General features: G+C 41.1%; 1 protein-coding gene and 1 long non-coding RNA gene across 2 annotated transcripts in view; both read right to left on the bottom strand.

Annotated features, from left to right (window-relative positions):
* Positions 1–1,315: 1,315 nt before the first annotated feature.
* Positions 1,316–15,204, bottom strand: LOC133574902 (uncharacterized). Its single transcript, XR_009811435.2, has 3 exons — positions 14,462–15,204; positions 14,156–14,289; positions 1,316–1,783 (listed from the first exon to the last, which is right to left on the bottom strand). It is a non-coding gene; the product is annotated as an uncharacterized lncRNA (long non-coding RNA).
* Positions 15,205–16,797: 1,593 nt separating this feature from the next.
* LOC133574745 (apelin receptor B-like) overlaps positions 16,798–18,255 on the bottom strand; it is a 1,519-nt gene continuing 61 nt past the window's right edge. The window contains exon 1 of the mRNA XM_061926990.2: positions 16,798–18,255. This exon is cut by the window's right edge and continues 61 nt beyond it. Coding sequence (XP_061782974.2) covers positions 17,201–18,255 — 1,055 coding nt within the window. The 3' untranslated portion in view covers positions 16,798–17,200.

Genomic DNA, 18,255 nt, shown 5'->3' on the forward strand with positions numbered 1-18,255 from the left:
GGTGCGCCCCCTCCCTTCCCGTATCATGACTCTTTTTGGACGTCACCACATCAAAAAATCAACACAAGATGTCAAAACGGCCAAAACTGTCAGGTGCCCAGGGAAGAAAAAAGAGAAAAGAAGAGGAGGAGAAACGAGAAAAGACAGAGGTAGCAGGTAGGTGAGCCGAACATGAAATTATTTGTCTGTTACAGAATGTGATAGTAACCTGGCTTTTTAGCATTAAGCTAATGTTACATGATTCGGCAATTGCTAATCAATAAATAGCTAGTTCTGTTTTAACGTCGGGTTAATATTGTGGAGGGGGCTAAATTGTTATGGAAAATAATAATGTAACGTTAGGTAATTACAGTACTCCCACCTTACATTTTTCAGGGACATTTGTATTAGATCTTTTAAGCAGCTGTTTTTTGTTTACATTGTTATTGCCTTCTGGTTAGCTATATTTGCCCTGCAGGTAATAGTCACTTTTCCACCCCTTTATATATTAGGTATAGTTGTAAGTAAAAAAAAAAAAGGTCAAAGACAAAGCTATCCGGTTTCTTGTGAGTATATACACTTCACTGCCGATGTGGGGGGGCGCCACCTAAAATCTTGCCTAGGGCGCCAGATTGGTTAGGGCCGGGCCTGAACAAAATAGACACATTTTATGTTTAAATGTTTTCACACTTTATGTGAAACAAATGTTACACTTTTTTACTCAAACTTGAATGTTATCAGATGCATGTGCAAAAATTATGTGATGGGAAAGACGTTGCTATTGTGCAAAATAACTAATTTGACAAAATGAAAACATAATAGTATATAACATACTCAGTGGCCTAGTGGTTAGAGTGTCCGCCCTGAGATCGGTAGGTTGTGAGTTCAAACCCCGGCCGAGTCATACCAAAGACTATAAAAATGGGACCCATTACCTCCCTGCTTGGCACTCAGCATCAAGGGTTGGAATTGGGGGTTAAATCACCAAAATGATTCCCGGGCGCGGCCACCGCTGCTGCCCACTGCTCCCCTCACCTCCCAGGGGGTGATCAAGGGTGATGGGTCAAATGCAGAGAATAATCTCGCCACACCTAGTGTGTGTGTGACAATCATTGGTACTTTAACTTTAACTTTAAAAATGTACATATCTAACAAATGTCCGAACCCAAACACAAAGTACTCTGTGAATGACCGAGAAAATATGCCATTATATTTTATCAGTGACTGAGCAGGAAGAGGCTGGGGATATGTTTGCGGTAAAATTTCATATGAAGCTGCCTTTCATTTATTGACATTTTTACATGCAGAATGGGGGCCAATGAAGAAATGTCCTCATTAATGGGTCTTTAATGGCTTCATGGTTGGCTTTACCTGCACGCCAGCGCACTAAAAGCGTGCAGCTGAGGTCACAGAGGAGCCTTTTAGTAGCGAAAGCAACCGACAGGATGCGGGAGGAGAGATGAAGAAGGGGAGACTTTGTGCAGTCACTTACACAATAAGGCCAAGATCCGGAGCGTCTTCCACCGCCATCGCCCTCGGAAACGACGTGTCCCCACTAACGATGGCGGCCTTGTGTGAAGGCCTTTTGAAAAGGAGGGAGAAAGAGAAGCCTCATCCGTCACTTCAGGTGTTTTCCCCTCTCTCCATCTCTCTTTCTCTGGCCGCTGATGAAATAAGGATTGAGGGTTTAGACGCATTTAAAAGCGGTGCGACGCATCAGAAAGGCAGGATATCCCTGATCAGGAACCACCCTTGTGTCTTTCCTGCTTGACCTCCTGGCTCCTGTAAAGTCTGCTCAGGGGTCCTGCAAGAAAAAAAAAAAGAAAAAAGGTCCAAGTCCCGTCCCGCCATGCCAGCCTGCGTCTCCTCCATTGTTAAGACAAGTGTGCAGTCTTCCTGTGTGTCTTATTTTCTCTGGGAGAGCTGCTTTATTGACTTTGGATTTATGGCAGGAGGACACGTGCCTGCAGCTTGCAGCAAACAATAGCATGATAAGACAAACTACATCACACTATACATAGCACAGGGGAAAGTATACTTATTACATCCATTATATAATATACCGTATTTTCCGCACCATAAGGCGCCCTGGGTTATAAGCCGCGCCTTCAATGAACGGCATATTTCAAAACTTTGTCCACCTATAAGCCGCCCCGTGTTGTAAGCCGCATCTAACTGCGCTAAAGGAATGTCAAAAAAACAGTCAAATAGGTCAGTCAAACTTTAATAATATATTAAAACCAGCGTGATGTGGGCGCGCATGGAGTCGTATATCAACATGGACTTAAACTTACCTTAACCACTCGCTCATCTTTTCTTCATCCATCCCTTCGAGTTAGCTTTTATGATGACGCCGGCTGGAAAGGTCTCTTTTGGCAAGGTCTTCCTTTTGAATATCACCATGGGTGGAAGTTTCTGGCCATTAGCATGGCAAGCTAGAACCACAGTGAAGGATGACTTCTCATTCCCTGTGGTGCGAATGTTCACCGTACGTGCTCCCGTTGTATCCACAGTGCGGTTCACAGGAATATCAGTTGCTGTGAAATAGTAATCCGTGTGCGGATGGAGAGATTGCGTCTTTTCATGAACCGGATCCCTGTCGCTTAGTAGGAGCCATTTTGTGGTCTTTACAGATGTAAACACACAAAGGAAATGAAACGTACGGTAATATCCGCACGCTTTTTCTTCTTCTACGCGGGCGGGTGGTTGCTTACAGTAGAAGAAGAAGCGCTTCCTGTTCTATGGGGGCGGTTGCTTGCGTAGAAGAAGAAGCGCTTCCTGTTCTACCGGGAAAAAAGATGGCGGCTGTTTACCGTAGTTACGAGACCGAAACTTTATGAAAATGAATCTTAATATTAATCCATATATAAAGCGCACCGGGTTATAAGGCGCACAAAATTTGTGGTTTTTAGGTGCGCCTTATAGTGAGGAAAATACGGTATATCCATCCATCCATCCATTTTCTACCACTTATTCCCTTTGGGGTCGCTGGAGCCTATCTCAGCTACAATCGGGCGGAAGGCGGGGTACACCCTGGACAAGTCGCCACCTCATCACAGGGCCAACACAGATAGACAGACAACATTCACACACCTATCAGATTACATTTTTTATTATCTATAGCAGGGGTGTCAAAAGTGTGGCCCATTTGCGGCCAGCAGCTAACGTTTTAAAGGCCCACGGCATATTCTAAAAAGACTATTAAAATAAAAAAACAAACATCACAAATAAAAAATAAAAAAGCTTACATGTGTAATGTAATTTAGAAAAGGTTGCAATGTTGACTAATAAAACAAAGCTCTTTTTTTTTCCTCTTTAAAATTGTCATTGCTCAAAACATAATCCATCCATTCTTTTTCTACCGCTTGTCCCTTTTGGGGTCGCGGGGGGGGTGCCGGAGCCTATCTCAGCTGCACTCGGGCGGAAGGCGGGGTACACCCTGGACAAGTCGCCACCTCATCACAGGGCCAACACATATACATACCTGCCAAATACTCCGGTTTTCCCGTAATTAGTACGGTTTTCATCAACCTATTCCGGGTTACGGTTGCAGTGATAAAAAATATGTTTTTTCATTAATTTAAATTTTTTTTTTTTTTTAAAGTTTTATTCACGAAATCGCGTAACAACAATGACAATCGACACTGCTTCCCGTAACTTCCTATCGAGCCATTCCGAATGCCATGCGCGAGGCTATTTATAGCACCGCTGCCAAGCACGAGGCACCAGTTGCCATTGTTTCCAAACGAGCGAACGATCATGGAATCAGCCGGAGAAAAATCGCATACGAGTCTTAAACCGAAAAGAAAACTGCAGTCATTCCGTGAAGAATATTCAAAAGCCTATCCGTTCCAAAAAGGGTGAAAACTACGCGAATTGCACCTTGCGCAGACAAGATTTTTCGATCGGACACGGAGGAATTAGCGATGTAAAAGACCACGTTGGGACAAAAAAAACACAAGTCTAATGCCGTTGCTAGCGATACAAGTGGAAAACTTTCAACGTTTTTCGTCGCCCAAACAGATTCTTTGGATGTGATAAATGCCAAAGTTTTATTTACGGAGGCAATAATTGAGCAAACAAAAAGGTAATGACACCAATGTTATCTATTGGAATTGTTTAGTACCGTTATACTGTTAAAAGTGTTTATACTATTTATGCTTTCAAGTCCAAGTTGAAGAAATCTTGTTAAATGTTGACAGCATAACTACCAAAATACAGAAGTATGTCCTTAATATTTTTGCAGCGCTATTTCTGTTGAAAAGTTAAAATGATTACATTAGAGATGTGATGTGCCACTTTTCAAGTGTCTGATGGCTTAAATTAATTTTCATTAATTTTTCATATTTTGAATTCTTTTGAAAGGTGTTACAAAAAAACTACATTTGAATTGTAATTCCATGCTATTGACAGGACTATTAATTTTAATGAAGTTAGCTTACCATGTTTACAGTATGATAATTGTGATAGAAATGTGAATTTTAGGCACAGACTATTTTTTACAATTGAACAAGGCAGTAGATTATACAAGCTTGGACAGAAAGTTAATAATGACACCAATTTTTTTTTTAATGGAATTGTTTAGTACTGTTTTATCATTTGTTTACTGTAAAAAAGTGTTTATACTGTTTATACTTTCAATTAACAAATTGAAGTCTTGTGAAAGGTTGACAGGATAACTGGCATTAACTGTCAAAATAATTTCAAACTATTGAAGTTAGCTTACAGAATAAACATGTCAATCAACCCATATGATTTTTGCTGTAATATTTTTGTTTTGAAAAGTCACTGTGACTGATAGAAAAGTGATGGTTTTAGCAACATTTTAACCTGTCTGAATGCTAATAATCATTTTGCGTCGGGGGGCGAAGCCTGAACCCCCCACCAGGACTTTGTCCTGGTGGCCTGCGGCCCCTGGACCCTGGCTACTAGGTTTTTCTGATTTCAAAAGTTGGCAGGTACGCATATAGACAGACAACATTCACACTCATGTCTATCATAATTTGCATATAACACGCCCTTTTTTCCCCCAATATCGATATGTAAACACCCTTAATTCCGTAATTTGCATAGGTAAACGCCCTTAATTCCCCATATAAGGGCACAAATACGGCGGAAAAGCCGAACATCAAACACACGGAGAAAACACAAACAGATTACAGATTACCGGTATTGTCCCGCGGGGGAAATACATAATATCAAAACGTAAGTTTAAGAAAGGGGAGACTGCCGAGGTAGCCTAAAGCGTTCAAATAAATATTCGTCACTTCGGGCAAAAAGGTCTACATCATGGGTGTCAAACTCTGGCCCGCGGGCCAAAATTGGCCTGTCATGTAATTTCACTTGGCCCTTGAGGCGATATCAAATTAACACTAGAGCTGGCCCGCCGATTATATACAGCGTCGGTGCCGCGGTAACACCGCATTCACCGCTAATTCTCATACTTGCCAACCCTCCCGGGAGACTCCCAAATTTCAGTGCCCCTCCCGAAAATCGTCAGCTTTTCACCCGGTCCAACGAGTGCTGGCCCAGTCACATAGTATGTGCGGCTTCTGCACGCACACACAAGTGAATCCAAGCATACTTGATCAACAGCGATACAGGTTACACCCCCGTTACCATCAAACCCCGCCCCCCCAACCCCGCCCACCTCAACTGACGCACGGAGGGGGTGGGGGGGGGTACAAAAAATTTTTCAAGGTAAACATTTTTTTTCAAGGTAAAAAATGATTTTAAATTTTTTTTAATTTAAAAAAAATGTTTTTAAATGTTTTTATTTATTTATTTTTTTTTTATTTGTAACATTTTTTAAACTTTTTTAATTTGTAAATTTTTAAAAAACAATTTAAAACAATTTTAAATGTTTTTTGTTTTTTTAAACAATTTTAACAATTAACATTTTTTTTAGGGTTAGGGTTAGGGTTAGGTTTAGGGTTAGGGTTAAGATTAGGGTTAGGGTTACGGTTAGGGTTAAGATTAGGGTTAGGGTTAGGGTTAAGATTAGGGTTAGGGTTAGGGTTAGGTTTAGGGTTAGGGTTAAGATTAGGGTTAGGGTTACGGTTAGGGTTAAGGTTAGGGTTAAGATTAGGGTTAGGGTTAGGGTAAAAAAAATTTTTTAAAAGTTAAAAAAAAAGTAAAAAAAAGTTAAAAAAAAGTTTTAAAAAGTTAAAAAAGTTAAAAAAAAGTTTAAAAAAGTTAAAAATATTTAAAAAAATTAAAAATATTTAAAAAAAATTAAAAAAAATTTTAAAAATGAAAAAAAAGTTAAAATTTTTACAAAAACTTAAAAAAAATAAAAAAATAAAAAAAAAATGTTTTAAGTTAAAACATGATTTTCAAGGTAAAAAATAATTTTCAAGGTAAAAAATAATTTTCAAGGTAAAATTTTTTTTTCAAAATAAAAAATAATTTTCAAGGTACAAAAAAATTTTCAAGGTAAAATTTTTTTTTCAAGGTAAAAAATGATTTTCAAGGTACAAAAAAATTTTCAAGGTCAATTTTTTTTTTCAAGGTAAAAAACCCCGCCCCCCCAACCCCGCCCACCTCAACTGACGCACGGAGGGGGGGGGGTGTATATTGCAGCCCGGAAGAGTTAGTGCTGCATGGGATTCTGGGTGTTTGTTCTGTTGTGTTTATGTTGTGTTACGGTGCCGATGTTCTCCCGAAATGTGTTTGTCATTCTTGTTTGGTGTGGATTCGCAGTGTGGCGCATATTTCTAACAGTGTTAAAGTTATTGCTTTTTTATCCTGCACTACCATGAGCTTGTGTAACGAAATTGCGTTCTTATCTGAGCTGTAAAGTTCAAATTTGAATGACAATAAAAAGGAAGTCTAAGTCTATTAATTTATGATCATGATTTATGATATATATATATATCTTCCGCCCGATTGTTGCTGAGATAGGCTCCAGCGCCCCCCGCGACCCCAAAAGGGAATAAGCGGTAGAAAATGGATGGGATGGATATATATATATATATATATATATATATATATATATATATATATATATATATATATATATATATATATATATATATATATATATATATATATAATTCCTGTCAATTTAAAAAATGACACTTTAGTTCTAACCACAATAACATCATTATTGGGACAACTGGTAATATCATGACTTATTATTCATACTGAAATGTATTTGCCATGATAGAGTTTATTTGCCAAGGTAGAAGATATTTTTAATGGAAGAGCGAAGTACTGTCATTATTACGGTTGACATCAAAACTAAATGACATAAAATTAAATAACGTTTGAAAATATTGAAGTTTTATGCACAATGAATATATTTGGTATTTGTCACATGCCCAGTAGAAACTGTTTACCCACATTTCACATATTCTCACTAAAGAACACTGAGCAGGTTTGTTTTATTTGATTTCAGGTTTTTATGAAATAAATGATATAAAATGTACTTATTTTAAGTTAATTGTATCCTTTTTTAACTTTTTAATATTTTTTTAAATTAGGTAAAATATATTTTCTTTAAAAATGTTATGTCATTTAATTTATTAAAAGGGTTTCGTGTTATTTTATTTAAACATTGGTTTTCATAGAATAAAAAAAAATTAAATTGAATGACTTTACATCCTTTCATGAAATTATTGGCACACACACAATATGTATGCTATAAAATCTGTTTTCACGACTTACTAGATTTAATCATTATTATTATTAATAATTTAATTTAATTAGAAAATGGCTGGATGGGTAATTTCCATCCATCCATCCATCCATCCATCTTCTTCCGCTTATCCGAGGTCGGGTCGCGGGGGCAGCAGCCTAAGCAGGGAAGCCCAGACTTCCCTCTCCCCAGCCACTTCATCCAGCTCTTCCTGTGGGACCCCGAGGCGTTCCCAGGCCAGCCGGGAGACATAGTCTTCCCAACGTGTCCTGGGTCTTCCCCGCGGCCTCCTACCGGTGGGACGTGCCCTAAACACCTCCCTAGGGAGGCGTTCGGGTGGCATCCTGACCAGATGCCCGAACCACCTCATCTGGCTCCTCTCGATGTGGAGGAGCAGCGGCTTTACTTTGAGCTCCTCCCGGATGGCAGAGCTTCTCACCCTATCTCTAAGGGAGAGCCCCGCCACCCGGCGGAGGAAACTCATTTCGGCCGCTTGTACCCGTGATCTTGTCCTTTCGGTCATAACCCAAAGCTCATGACCATAGGTGAGGATGGGAACGTAGATCGACCGGTAAATTGAGAGCTTTGCCTTCCGGCTCAGCTCCTTCTTCACCACAACGGATCGATACAGCGTCCGCATTACTGAAGACGCCGCACCGATCCGCCTGTCGATCTCACGATCCACTCTTCCCCCACTCGTGAACAAGACTCCGAGGTACTTGAACTCCTCCACTTGGGGCAAGATCTCCTCCCCAACCCGGAGATGGCACTCCACCCTTTTCCGGGCGAGAACCATGGACTCGGACTTGGAGGTGCTGATTCTCATCCCAGTCGCTTCACACTCAGCTGCGAACCGATCCAGTGAGAGCTGAAGATCCTGGCCAGATGAAGCCATCAGGACCACATCATCTGCAAAAAGCAGAGACCTAATCCTGCAGCCACCAAACCAGATCCCCTCAACGCCTTGACTGCGCCTAGAAATTCTGTCCATAAAAGTTATGAACAGAATCGGTGACAAAGGGCAGCCTTGGCGGAGTCCAACCCTCACTGGAAACGTGTCCGACTTACTACCGGCAATGCGGACCAAGCTCTGGCACTGATCATACAGGGAGCGGACTGCCACAATCAGACAGTCCGATACCCCGTACTCTCTGAGCACTCCCCACAGGACTTCCCGAGGGACACGGTCGAATGCCTTCTCCAAGTCCACAAAGCACATGTAGACTGGTTGGGCAAACTCCCATGCACCCTCAAGGACCCTGCCGAGAGTATAGAGCTGGTCCACAGTTCCACGACCAGGACGAAAACCACACTGTTCCTCCTGAATCCGAGGTTCGACTATCCGGCGTAGCCTCCTCTCCAGTACACCTGAATAGACCTTACCGGGAAGGCTGAGGAGTGTGATCCCACGATAGTTAGAACAAACCCTCCGGTTCCCCTTCTTAAAGAGAGGAACCACCACCCCGGTCTGCCAATCCAGAGGTACCGCCCCCGATGTCCACGCGATGCTGCAGAGTCTTGTCAACCAAGACAGCCCCACAGCATCCAGAGCCTTAAGGAACTCCGGGCGGATCTCATCTACCCCCGGGGCCTTGCCACCGAGGAGTTTTTTAACTACCTCAGCAACCTCAGCCCCAGAAATAGGAGAGCCCACCACAGACTCCCCAGGCACTGCTTCCTCATAGGAAGACGTGTTGGTGGGATTGAGGAGGTCTTCGAAGTATTCCCTCCACCGATCCACAACATCCGCAGTCGAGGTCAGCAGAACACCATCCTCACCATACACGGTGTTGATAGTGCACTGCTTCCCCTTCCTGAGGCGGCGGATGGTGGACCAGAATTGCTTCGAAGCCGTCCGGAAGTCGTTTTCCATGGATGGGTAATTTAATTAATTAAAATAATTTAAGTTTATTTTTATTTAAATGCATTTTTTTCTTAAAATACAAAACAAATAAAATGAAATTGAATGACTTCTACATTATTATTGGCACACACACACACACATAGAAAATATGTCCCCATAAAATCTGCCTTAAAGGCCTTGTTTATTATTAGTGGAGTGCATCAAAGGGGTTAAATCCAAGCTTTACAGTTTGAACACACCTTGAAATGTTGTTCTTTTTGTAACATAAGCAAGTCATGTGAGCACACAAGCGTCATAAAACCTGAGTGCAAACGATCTCTGGTGATTCAATTACCCAGCAGGCTTTGATGCAGAAAAGGTCAGGGTCACGTTGGCGAGGGGTCTTTTTGTGAAATATCACTAAAATGCGCCTCAGCAATAAAAGCAGACGACCCCTGAGGGAATTTGTTGAACTTTACTGTAACTGAGAAGTTCTTCTATTGACTGGATAGATCATGTTGTTACTTGAATACGTAGATTGTGTAACTATTTTACACTTACAATTCATATTGATGCAATACATGCAAATAAATAAATAAATGGATGACAGACAGTTAAGTTTCATGTTCTTCCAAAAGGGAATGATGCAGTTTTTCCTTTTTTTTTCAGTATTATTTTGAAAATAGCATTTTTTTCGCTCTGTTATTTGTCTACTTACATCTTCAAATGTTATTTTTGAGGTAATTTCCAAATTAACTAATTTTCTAAAGAAACAAATAAATATTTTTTGTTTTTAAAAAAAATGTATTATTGCAGTGAAATTATACTTTTTAAAATTAGATAAATCACACTTTTGAAATTTGGATTAATCATGTTTAATCGCAGGTTATTACTCGCTTGCATGATTTAAATTATTAAAAAAAAAGACCGTAATATTTGGATGATTATTGTCTAAATCAGATTAATTACACTTTCAAACTGTAATTATAATTAATCACAGATTTTTGCCCGCTTCCATAATTGAAATGAACTCAAAAACTGGCCAATATTTGGAGGATATATTAAAAAAAAATAATAATTACATTTTTCACAGCTGAGATAGGCTCCAACACTCCCCGCGACCCCAAAAAGGGACAAACGGTAGAAAATGGATGGATGGAATATGGATTAATCATGATTAATCACAAGTTATTTACATTACTTTAATAATTTAAAAAATACCCCTATATTTGGGAGATTCCTTTAAAAAAAATCAGATTAATTCACATTTAGAATTTGAATTGATAATTAATAATCACAGGTTATTACCCACATGCATAATTAAAATTAATTAAAAAAAGACCCCAATATTTGGATGATTAATAAAAAAAAAATTCTCAGGACTTATGCAGATCCCAAATACAGATCAGCAAGTACCAGAAGGTAAGAAAAGTTGTTTTTGCATATCGCAAGACAAAACGCTAAATAATATGTCAGTTTGCAGTCCTAATACACGCACCATAGTAATACTTATACACAATTAGTCTGTCTACGGTAGCCGTAATGTTCACACAATCCATCAAGGAGTGCGGCTTCATAGCTTACCAAATTCATACTAAAAACATTTTGACAGATTTTTAAGTGCCGTGTGTAATGTTCTATAATTCTTAATGGAACATTTAACATTTTGATGTTGTTTACTGGCATCATATTGCAGTCTACACGTATCTCTTATGTGTGACTGCCATCTACCGGTCACACTTATCATTACACCATGTACCAAATAAAATGGCTTCGAGGTCGGTAAGCACAACCAGAATTATTCCGGACATTAGGCGCGCTGTCGATTTTTGAGAAAATGAAAGGATTTTAAGTGCGCCTTATAGTCCGAAAAATACAGTATATACTTTGTGGAATAAAGTAAAACCATTTGTCTTTCTTTTATTACAATTGAATTGACTATAACAGCTTTTTTTTTTTTAAGTTCAAATCAAGTCGGGGGCGTGTACAGAAAATCCTACGCAATAGTTAAAGTTAAACGTTAAAGTACCAATTAGAGATGTCTGATAATGGCTTTTTTGCAGATATTGTCCAATTCTTAATTACCGATTCCGATATCAACCGATACCGATATATACAGTTGTGAAATTAACACATTATTATGCCTAATTTTGTTGTGATGCCCCGCTGGATGCATTAAACAATGTAACAAGGTTTTCCAAAATAAATCAACTCAAGTTATGGGGAAAAAAAATGCCAACATGGCACTGCCATATTTATTATTGAAGTCACAAAGTGTATTTTTTTTTTTTAACATGCCTCAAAACAGCAGCTTGGAATTTGGGAGGAGGTTGAGGTGGGGGAAGGGTAGGGTAGGGGTGTATATTGTAGCGTCCCGGAAGAGTTAGTGCTGCAAGGGGTTCTGGGTATTTGTTCTGTTGTGTTTATGTTGTGTTACGGTGCGGATGTTCTCCCGAAATGTGTTTGTCATTCTTGTTTGGTGTGGGTTCACAGTTTGGCGCATATTTATAACAGTGTTAAACTTGTTTATACGGCCACCCTCAGTGTGACCTGTATGGCTGTTGACCAAGTATGCGTTTGCATTCACTTGTGTGTGTGAAAAGCCGTAGATATTATCTGTCTGGGCCAACACGCAAAGGCAGTGCCTTTAAGGCACGCCCCCAATATTGTTGTCTGGGTGGAAATCGGGAGAAATTCGGGAGTCCACCACTCCGTACAGCGGCGTTTAAAAAAGTCATAAATTTTACTTTTTGAAAGCGATACCGATAATTTCCGATATTACATTTTAAAGCATTTATCGGCCGATGTTATCGGACATCTCTAGTACCAATGATTGTCACACACACACACTAGGTGTGGTGAAATTTGTCCTCTGCATTTGACCCATCCCCTTGTTCACCCCCTGGGAGGTGAGGGGAGCAGTGAGCAGCAGCGGTGGCTGCGCCCGGGAATCATTTTTGGTGATTTAACCCCCAATTCCAACCCTTGATGCTGAGTGCCAAGCAGGGAGGTAATGGCTCCCATTTTTATAGTCTTTGGTATGACTCGGCCGGGGTTTGAACTCACGACCTACCCATCTCAGGACGGACACTCTAACCACTAGGCCACTGAGTCGGTTAGTCATTGGACTGAAGTGAAGTGAATTATATTTATATAGCGCTTTTCTCTAGTGACTCAAAGCACTTTTACATAGTGAAAGCCAATATCTAAGTTACATTTAAACCAGTGTGGGTGGGACTGGGAGCAGGTGGGTAAAGTGTCTTGCCCAAGGACTAGGATGGCGGAGCGGGGATCGAACCTGGAACCCTCAAGTTGCTGGCACGCAGGGCCGGCCCGTGGCATAGGCCGTATAGGCAAATGCTAAGGGCGCCGTCCATCAGGGGGCGCCACGCCAGTGCCACAAATGTTGGAGAAAAAAAAAAAAAAAGTTGGTACTATTATTTCTAAATACAAAAAATAATCCCACGTTAATTAAAATGCAAAGTAAAGCCTATATAATAGAAATATTATTTGTTACAACATTACGCCCCCCCCCCCCCCCCCCCCCCCCGCCCCTTCCCTTCCCGTATCATGACTCTTTTTGGACGTCACCACATCAAAAAATCAACACAAGATGTCAAAACGGCCAAAACTGTCAGGTGCCCAGGGAAGAAATAAGAGAAAAGAAGAGGAGGAGAAACGAGAAAAAGACAAGAGGTAGCAGGTAGGTAACGTTAGCCTACATGAAATTATTTGTCTGTTACAGAATGTGATAGTAACCTGGCTTTTTAGCATTAAGCTAATGTTACATGATTCGGCAATTGCTAATCAATAAATAGCTAGTTCTGTTTTAACGTCGGGTTAATATTGTGGAGGGGGCTAAATTGTTATGGAAAATAATAATGTAACGTTAGGTAATTACAGTACTCCCACCTTACATTCCTCAGGGACATTTGTATTAGATCTTTTAAGCAGGTGTTTTTTGTTTACATTGTTATTGCCTTCTGGTTAGCTAATGTTTGCCCTGCAGGTAATAGTCACTTTTCCACCCCTTTATATATTAGGTATAGTTGTAAGCCTAGTTGTTAAAGTGCACATCATTAATGTAAATTAAGCAATATGTATGTAAAAAATATTGTATTTCATATATTCATTTTTTATTTTTTGCATTCATTTATTTATTCATATTTTTTTTATCTTGTTAACTATTCTGATTGTTAATTTGCTTTCTTTAAGTAAAAAAAAGGTCAAAGACAAAGCTATTCGGTTTCTTGTGAGTATATACACTTCACTGCCGATGTGGGAGGGCGCCACCTAAAATCTTGCCTAGGGCGCCAGATTGGTTAGGGCCGGGCCTGCTGGCACGGCCACTCTACCAATCGAGCTATACCGCCCTTATTTGGACCGACCGGTCCAAATAAGAATGGCTGACTATTGGACTATGCAAATAATGGTTAGCTGCAGCCTTGTTATAATTAAAGGAGGGCAGGGGATCACACCTGTGACCTTCTGAGCCAAGTTGTGCCTCCATGATGCGAACGCGCTGATTCAGGCGTAAACAGACAAGTCGACCCTTCTTCTAAAGAAACCAGTCGACCCGGATTAGGCGGGCCGGGACCTTCTGTCTCCCTGCTGTCCCTGATTACGTCTTTAAGAAGCTCAATACCGTCCACATTCATCTATCCCTCTAATTTGGACACTAAATAGGACTTTACCGGGGAGAAGGAGGGCGGAAACGACAGTCCCAACATGCATTTCCTGCACTCTTTGATTTGGAAGCCCTCGGCAAACACAATGGCAGGACCACCGCCTCCCCTCAGCAAGGCGTCCACAGGAAGAAGCAAACATTCTGCAGGGGAAAACACATCCACAGCAGAGAGGATCTTTCATTCTGGTTTCTGTTTTTTTTTATTACAAATCATAGACATACTAGTACAAATCCTCCAAACAAAATATGTACAAAATACTTGTGAATCACACACGCTCACACACACACACACACATGCTGTCAAACTAGTCACCTTTTAATTGGGCTAGTCTGAAAACATTTGTCAGCTGCCATCTGTCTGTCTGTCTGGTCTCCTTTCCTCCCCAAGACCCTCGTCTCTGCTTACGACACCTAACACACACACACACACACACACACACACACACACACACACACACACACACACACACACACACACGCACACACTCTTGTATTTGTTACCTTCTTGAAACCTCCGAAAACCTCTTTAGGACCACCCTTTCTAGATGGATAAAGAAGTGTATTTACAACATTAATAATATATACATACTATGCAAATATAAAAAAATGAGTTGGAAATTCACAAGAAAAAGGTCAGAATTTCACAAGAAAAACTTGGCAGTGTTATAACAAAAGTCGTAATTTTACTCAACGCGAGTCAAAATTTTACAAAAAAAACCTGAACATTTGTGCAATATTGTACTCAATGACAGTCGCAATTTTACAAGTCAAGCTTAAAATGTTGGCAATTTTACGAAACGAGTCGGAATTTTACTCGACAAGTCGCAATTTTACAGGAAAACTTAAAAATGTTGGCGATATCATTATAATAATCTGAATTTTACTCGGCGAAATGAGGACAAAAGTCACAATTTTACTCCAAAAAATGTCACTATTTTACAAGAACAACCAAAAAAAATTGGCAATATTGCGATAAAAGTCAGAAATTTATATGACAAATGTCAGGGTTTTGCATTAAAAAAAGTCATAATTTTACGAGAAAATATTGCAATATTACAGAAAGAATATGAGAAATTGTTCCCGATTTTAAAAGGAAAAAGTCGACACATTGTGAGAAAAATACTGCTTATAGTTAATTTATTATTTTTTTGTTTGTAATTGGTTTTTAATCTTCATTATTTACTTCCAGTTATTACAGCATGTCTTTATATACATATTTTTAAATGATTAATTTTGGCCACAATGGGCGCGTTTCAATTCCTTACGAACACTTGTTATTACATATGTTGGCCAGAGGGGGGGAGCACTTCAAAATCTTTACGCACACTTGTTATTTCATATGTTGACCATAGGAGGGAGCGCTTTTAAAACCGACACACAGTCAACTTGAAAAATCCCTCCACTCCTAATTTTGACAGATTTCACCAGCAGGGGCTGCAAATGAGACATTAGATGTTCTATTAGATGTAATAGTTTTCCGTATTGGGACCATGATTTATGTCCTAACTTGTTCACACCACCTCATGTGGAAGCTACTTTTCCTTCTTCATGTCTCAAGAAGGCTAGAAACACAAGAACACACACACGCACACACACACACACACACACACACACACACACACACACACACACACACACACACACACACACACACACACACACACACACACACACACACACACACACACACCCACACACACACTCTTGTATTTGTTACCTTCTTGAAACCTCCGAAAACCTCTTTAGGACCACCCTTTCTCGATGGATAAAGAAGTGTATTTACAACATTAATAATATATACATACTATGCAAATATAAAAAATGAGTTGGAAATTCACAAGAAAAAGGTCAGAATTTCACAAGAAAAACTTCAAATGTTGGCAGTGTTATAACAAAAGTCGTAATTTTATATAACGCGAGTCAAAATTTTACAAAACAACCTGAACATTTGTGCAATATTGTACTCGATGAGAGTCGCAATTTTACAAGTCAAGCTTAAAATGTTGGCAATTTTACGGAAAGAGTCGGAATTTTACTCGACAAGTCACAATTTTAACATAAAAATGTTGGCAATATTATAATACTAATCAGAATTTAACTTGCCGAAATGATGACAAGTCACAATTTTACTAAAAGAAAATTCACCATTTTACAAGAACAACAAAAAAATTGCGATAAAAGTCAGAATTTTATAAGACAAATGTCACCATTTTGCATTAAAAAAAAGTAATAATAATTTTACATAAAAAAGTAATAATTTTACAAGAAAATATTGCAACATTACAGAAACAGAAAGAATATGAGAAATTGTTCCCAATTTTTTAAGGAAAAAGGCGACAACATCGTGAGAAAAATACTGCTTTTAGTTCATTGTTATTGTTTTGTTTGTAATTGGTTTTTAATCTTCATTATTTACTTCAAGTTATTACAGCATGTCTCTATATACATATTTTTATCATTATTAATTTTGGCCAAAATGGGCGCGTTTCAATTCCTTACAAACACTTGTCATTACATATGTTGGCCAGCAGGGGGAGCACTTCAAATTCTTTACACACACTTGTTATTTCATATGTTGACCATAGGAGGGAGCACTTTTAAAAGCGACACACAGTCAACTTGAAAAATCCCTCCTTTTTGGGACCACTCCTAATTTTGACAGATTTCACCAGCAGGGGCTGCAAATGAGACATTAGATGTTCTATTAGATGTAATAGTTTTCCGTATTGGGACCATGATTTATGTCCTAACTTGTTCACACCACCTCATGTGGAAGCTACTTTTCCTTCTTCATGTCTCAAGAAGGCTAGAAACACAAGAACACACACACACACGCACACACACACACACACCAAGCGGGCGTCACACCTCAAGTGCTTAACAAAAAACGAGAGGTCAACACAAAAAAGGAAGCCTTCAAATGAAGGACGCGTTTTCCTTTTTTGCAGTTTTGTTACTTGACGATCGCTCCTTTTCCGAGGCCGTAGCGCCCTCAAGTCACGGGCCTGTTGCGAGCAGTCCGGCAGGCCGCGCCAAGTCCCAGCTGAGTTAGTTAGACCTTGGTGGCGAGGGACTGGGCCTCCGTCTTCTGGGAGGACAAGGAGCCGGCGGGGCTGGCGTGCAAGGACTTCTTGAGGTGGAGCAGGCAGAGGCACTGCGACCTGAAGCGCAGGTCGAAGAAGGCGTAGAGGAAGGGGTTGAGGCAGCTGTTGACGTAGGCCAGGCAGGTGGCGTACGGGTGTGCCAGGAGGAGGAAGCGCAGGAAGGCGCAGGTGGCGGGGAAGAGGTCCAGGTAGGAGAGGGCGTCGGCGCTCTTCACCACGTGGAAGGGGATCCAGCAGGCGGCGAAGACCACCACCAGCGTGGTGATGATCTTCAGCAGCCGCCTTTTACGCTGGTCCTCCTTGCGCAGCGTGTTGAAGTGGCGCGTGACGGTGCAGCCGATGAAGCCGTAGCACACCATCATGGCCAGGAAGGGCAGCAGGAAGCCCAGCGCCGACGAGGAGATGCTCAGCCCGGCGATCCACAAGTTCTCCTGCTGCTTGTTGCTCACCACCAGGCCGAAGTCCATGGCGCAGGAGGTGCGGTTGCTGGCCGGGTCGTGCCTGGTGGTGCGGAAGATAAGTGTGGGCGCGGCGAGGAGCCCCGAGATCATCCAGATGGCGGCCAGGGAGCCGCGCATGTGGCCGCGGGTGCGCAGCTGCGTGCTGGACAGGGAGTGCACGATGGCCAGGTAGCGGTCGAAGCTCATGCAGGTGAGGCAGAAGACGCTGGCGTACATGTTGAGCAGCACCACGTAGCTGCTGAGCTTGCACAAGGCCACACCGAAGGGCCAGTGGTAGCCCATGGCCGTGTAGACCGCCCAAAGGGGCAGCGTGACCACCAGGGTCAGGTCGGCCAGCGCCAGGTTGCCGATGTAGACGTCGGCCGCCCGCCGCTTGCCCTGCGCTCGCCACACGGTGAAGATGACCACGCCGTTCCCCGACAGGCCCAGGATGAAGATGAGCATGTAGAGCACGGGGATGACGGAGTAGGACGGCGTCCACTCCGAGTAGTCGCACATGGTGGAGTTCTCCGTCTCGTCATAGTCGTAGTACTCGTAAGGAC

Source organism: Nerophis lumbriciformis, linkage group LG32, assembly GCF_033978685.3.
Source record: "Nerophis lumbriciformis linkage group LG32, RoL_Nlum_v2.1, whole genome shotgun sequence".
In the NCBI taxonomy this organism is placed as follows: domain Eukaryota; kingdom Metazoa; phylum Chordata; class Actinopteri; order Syngnathiformes; family Syngnathidae; genus Nerophis; species Nerophis lumbriciformis.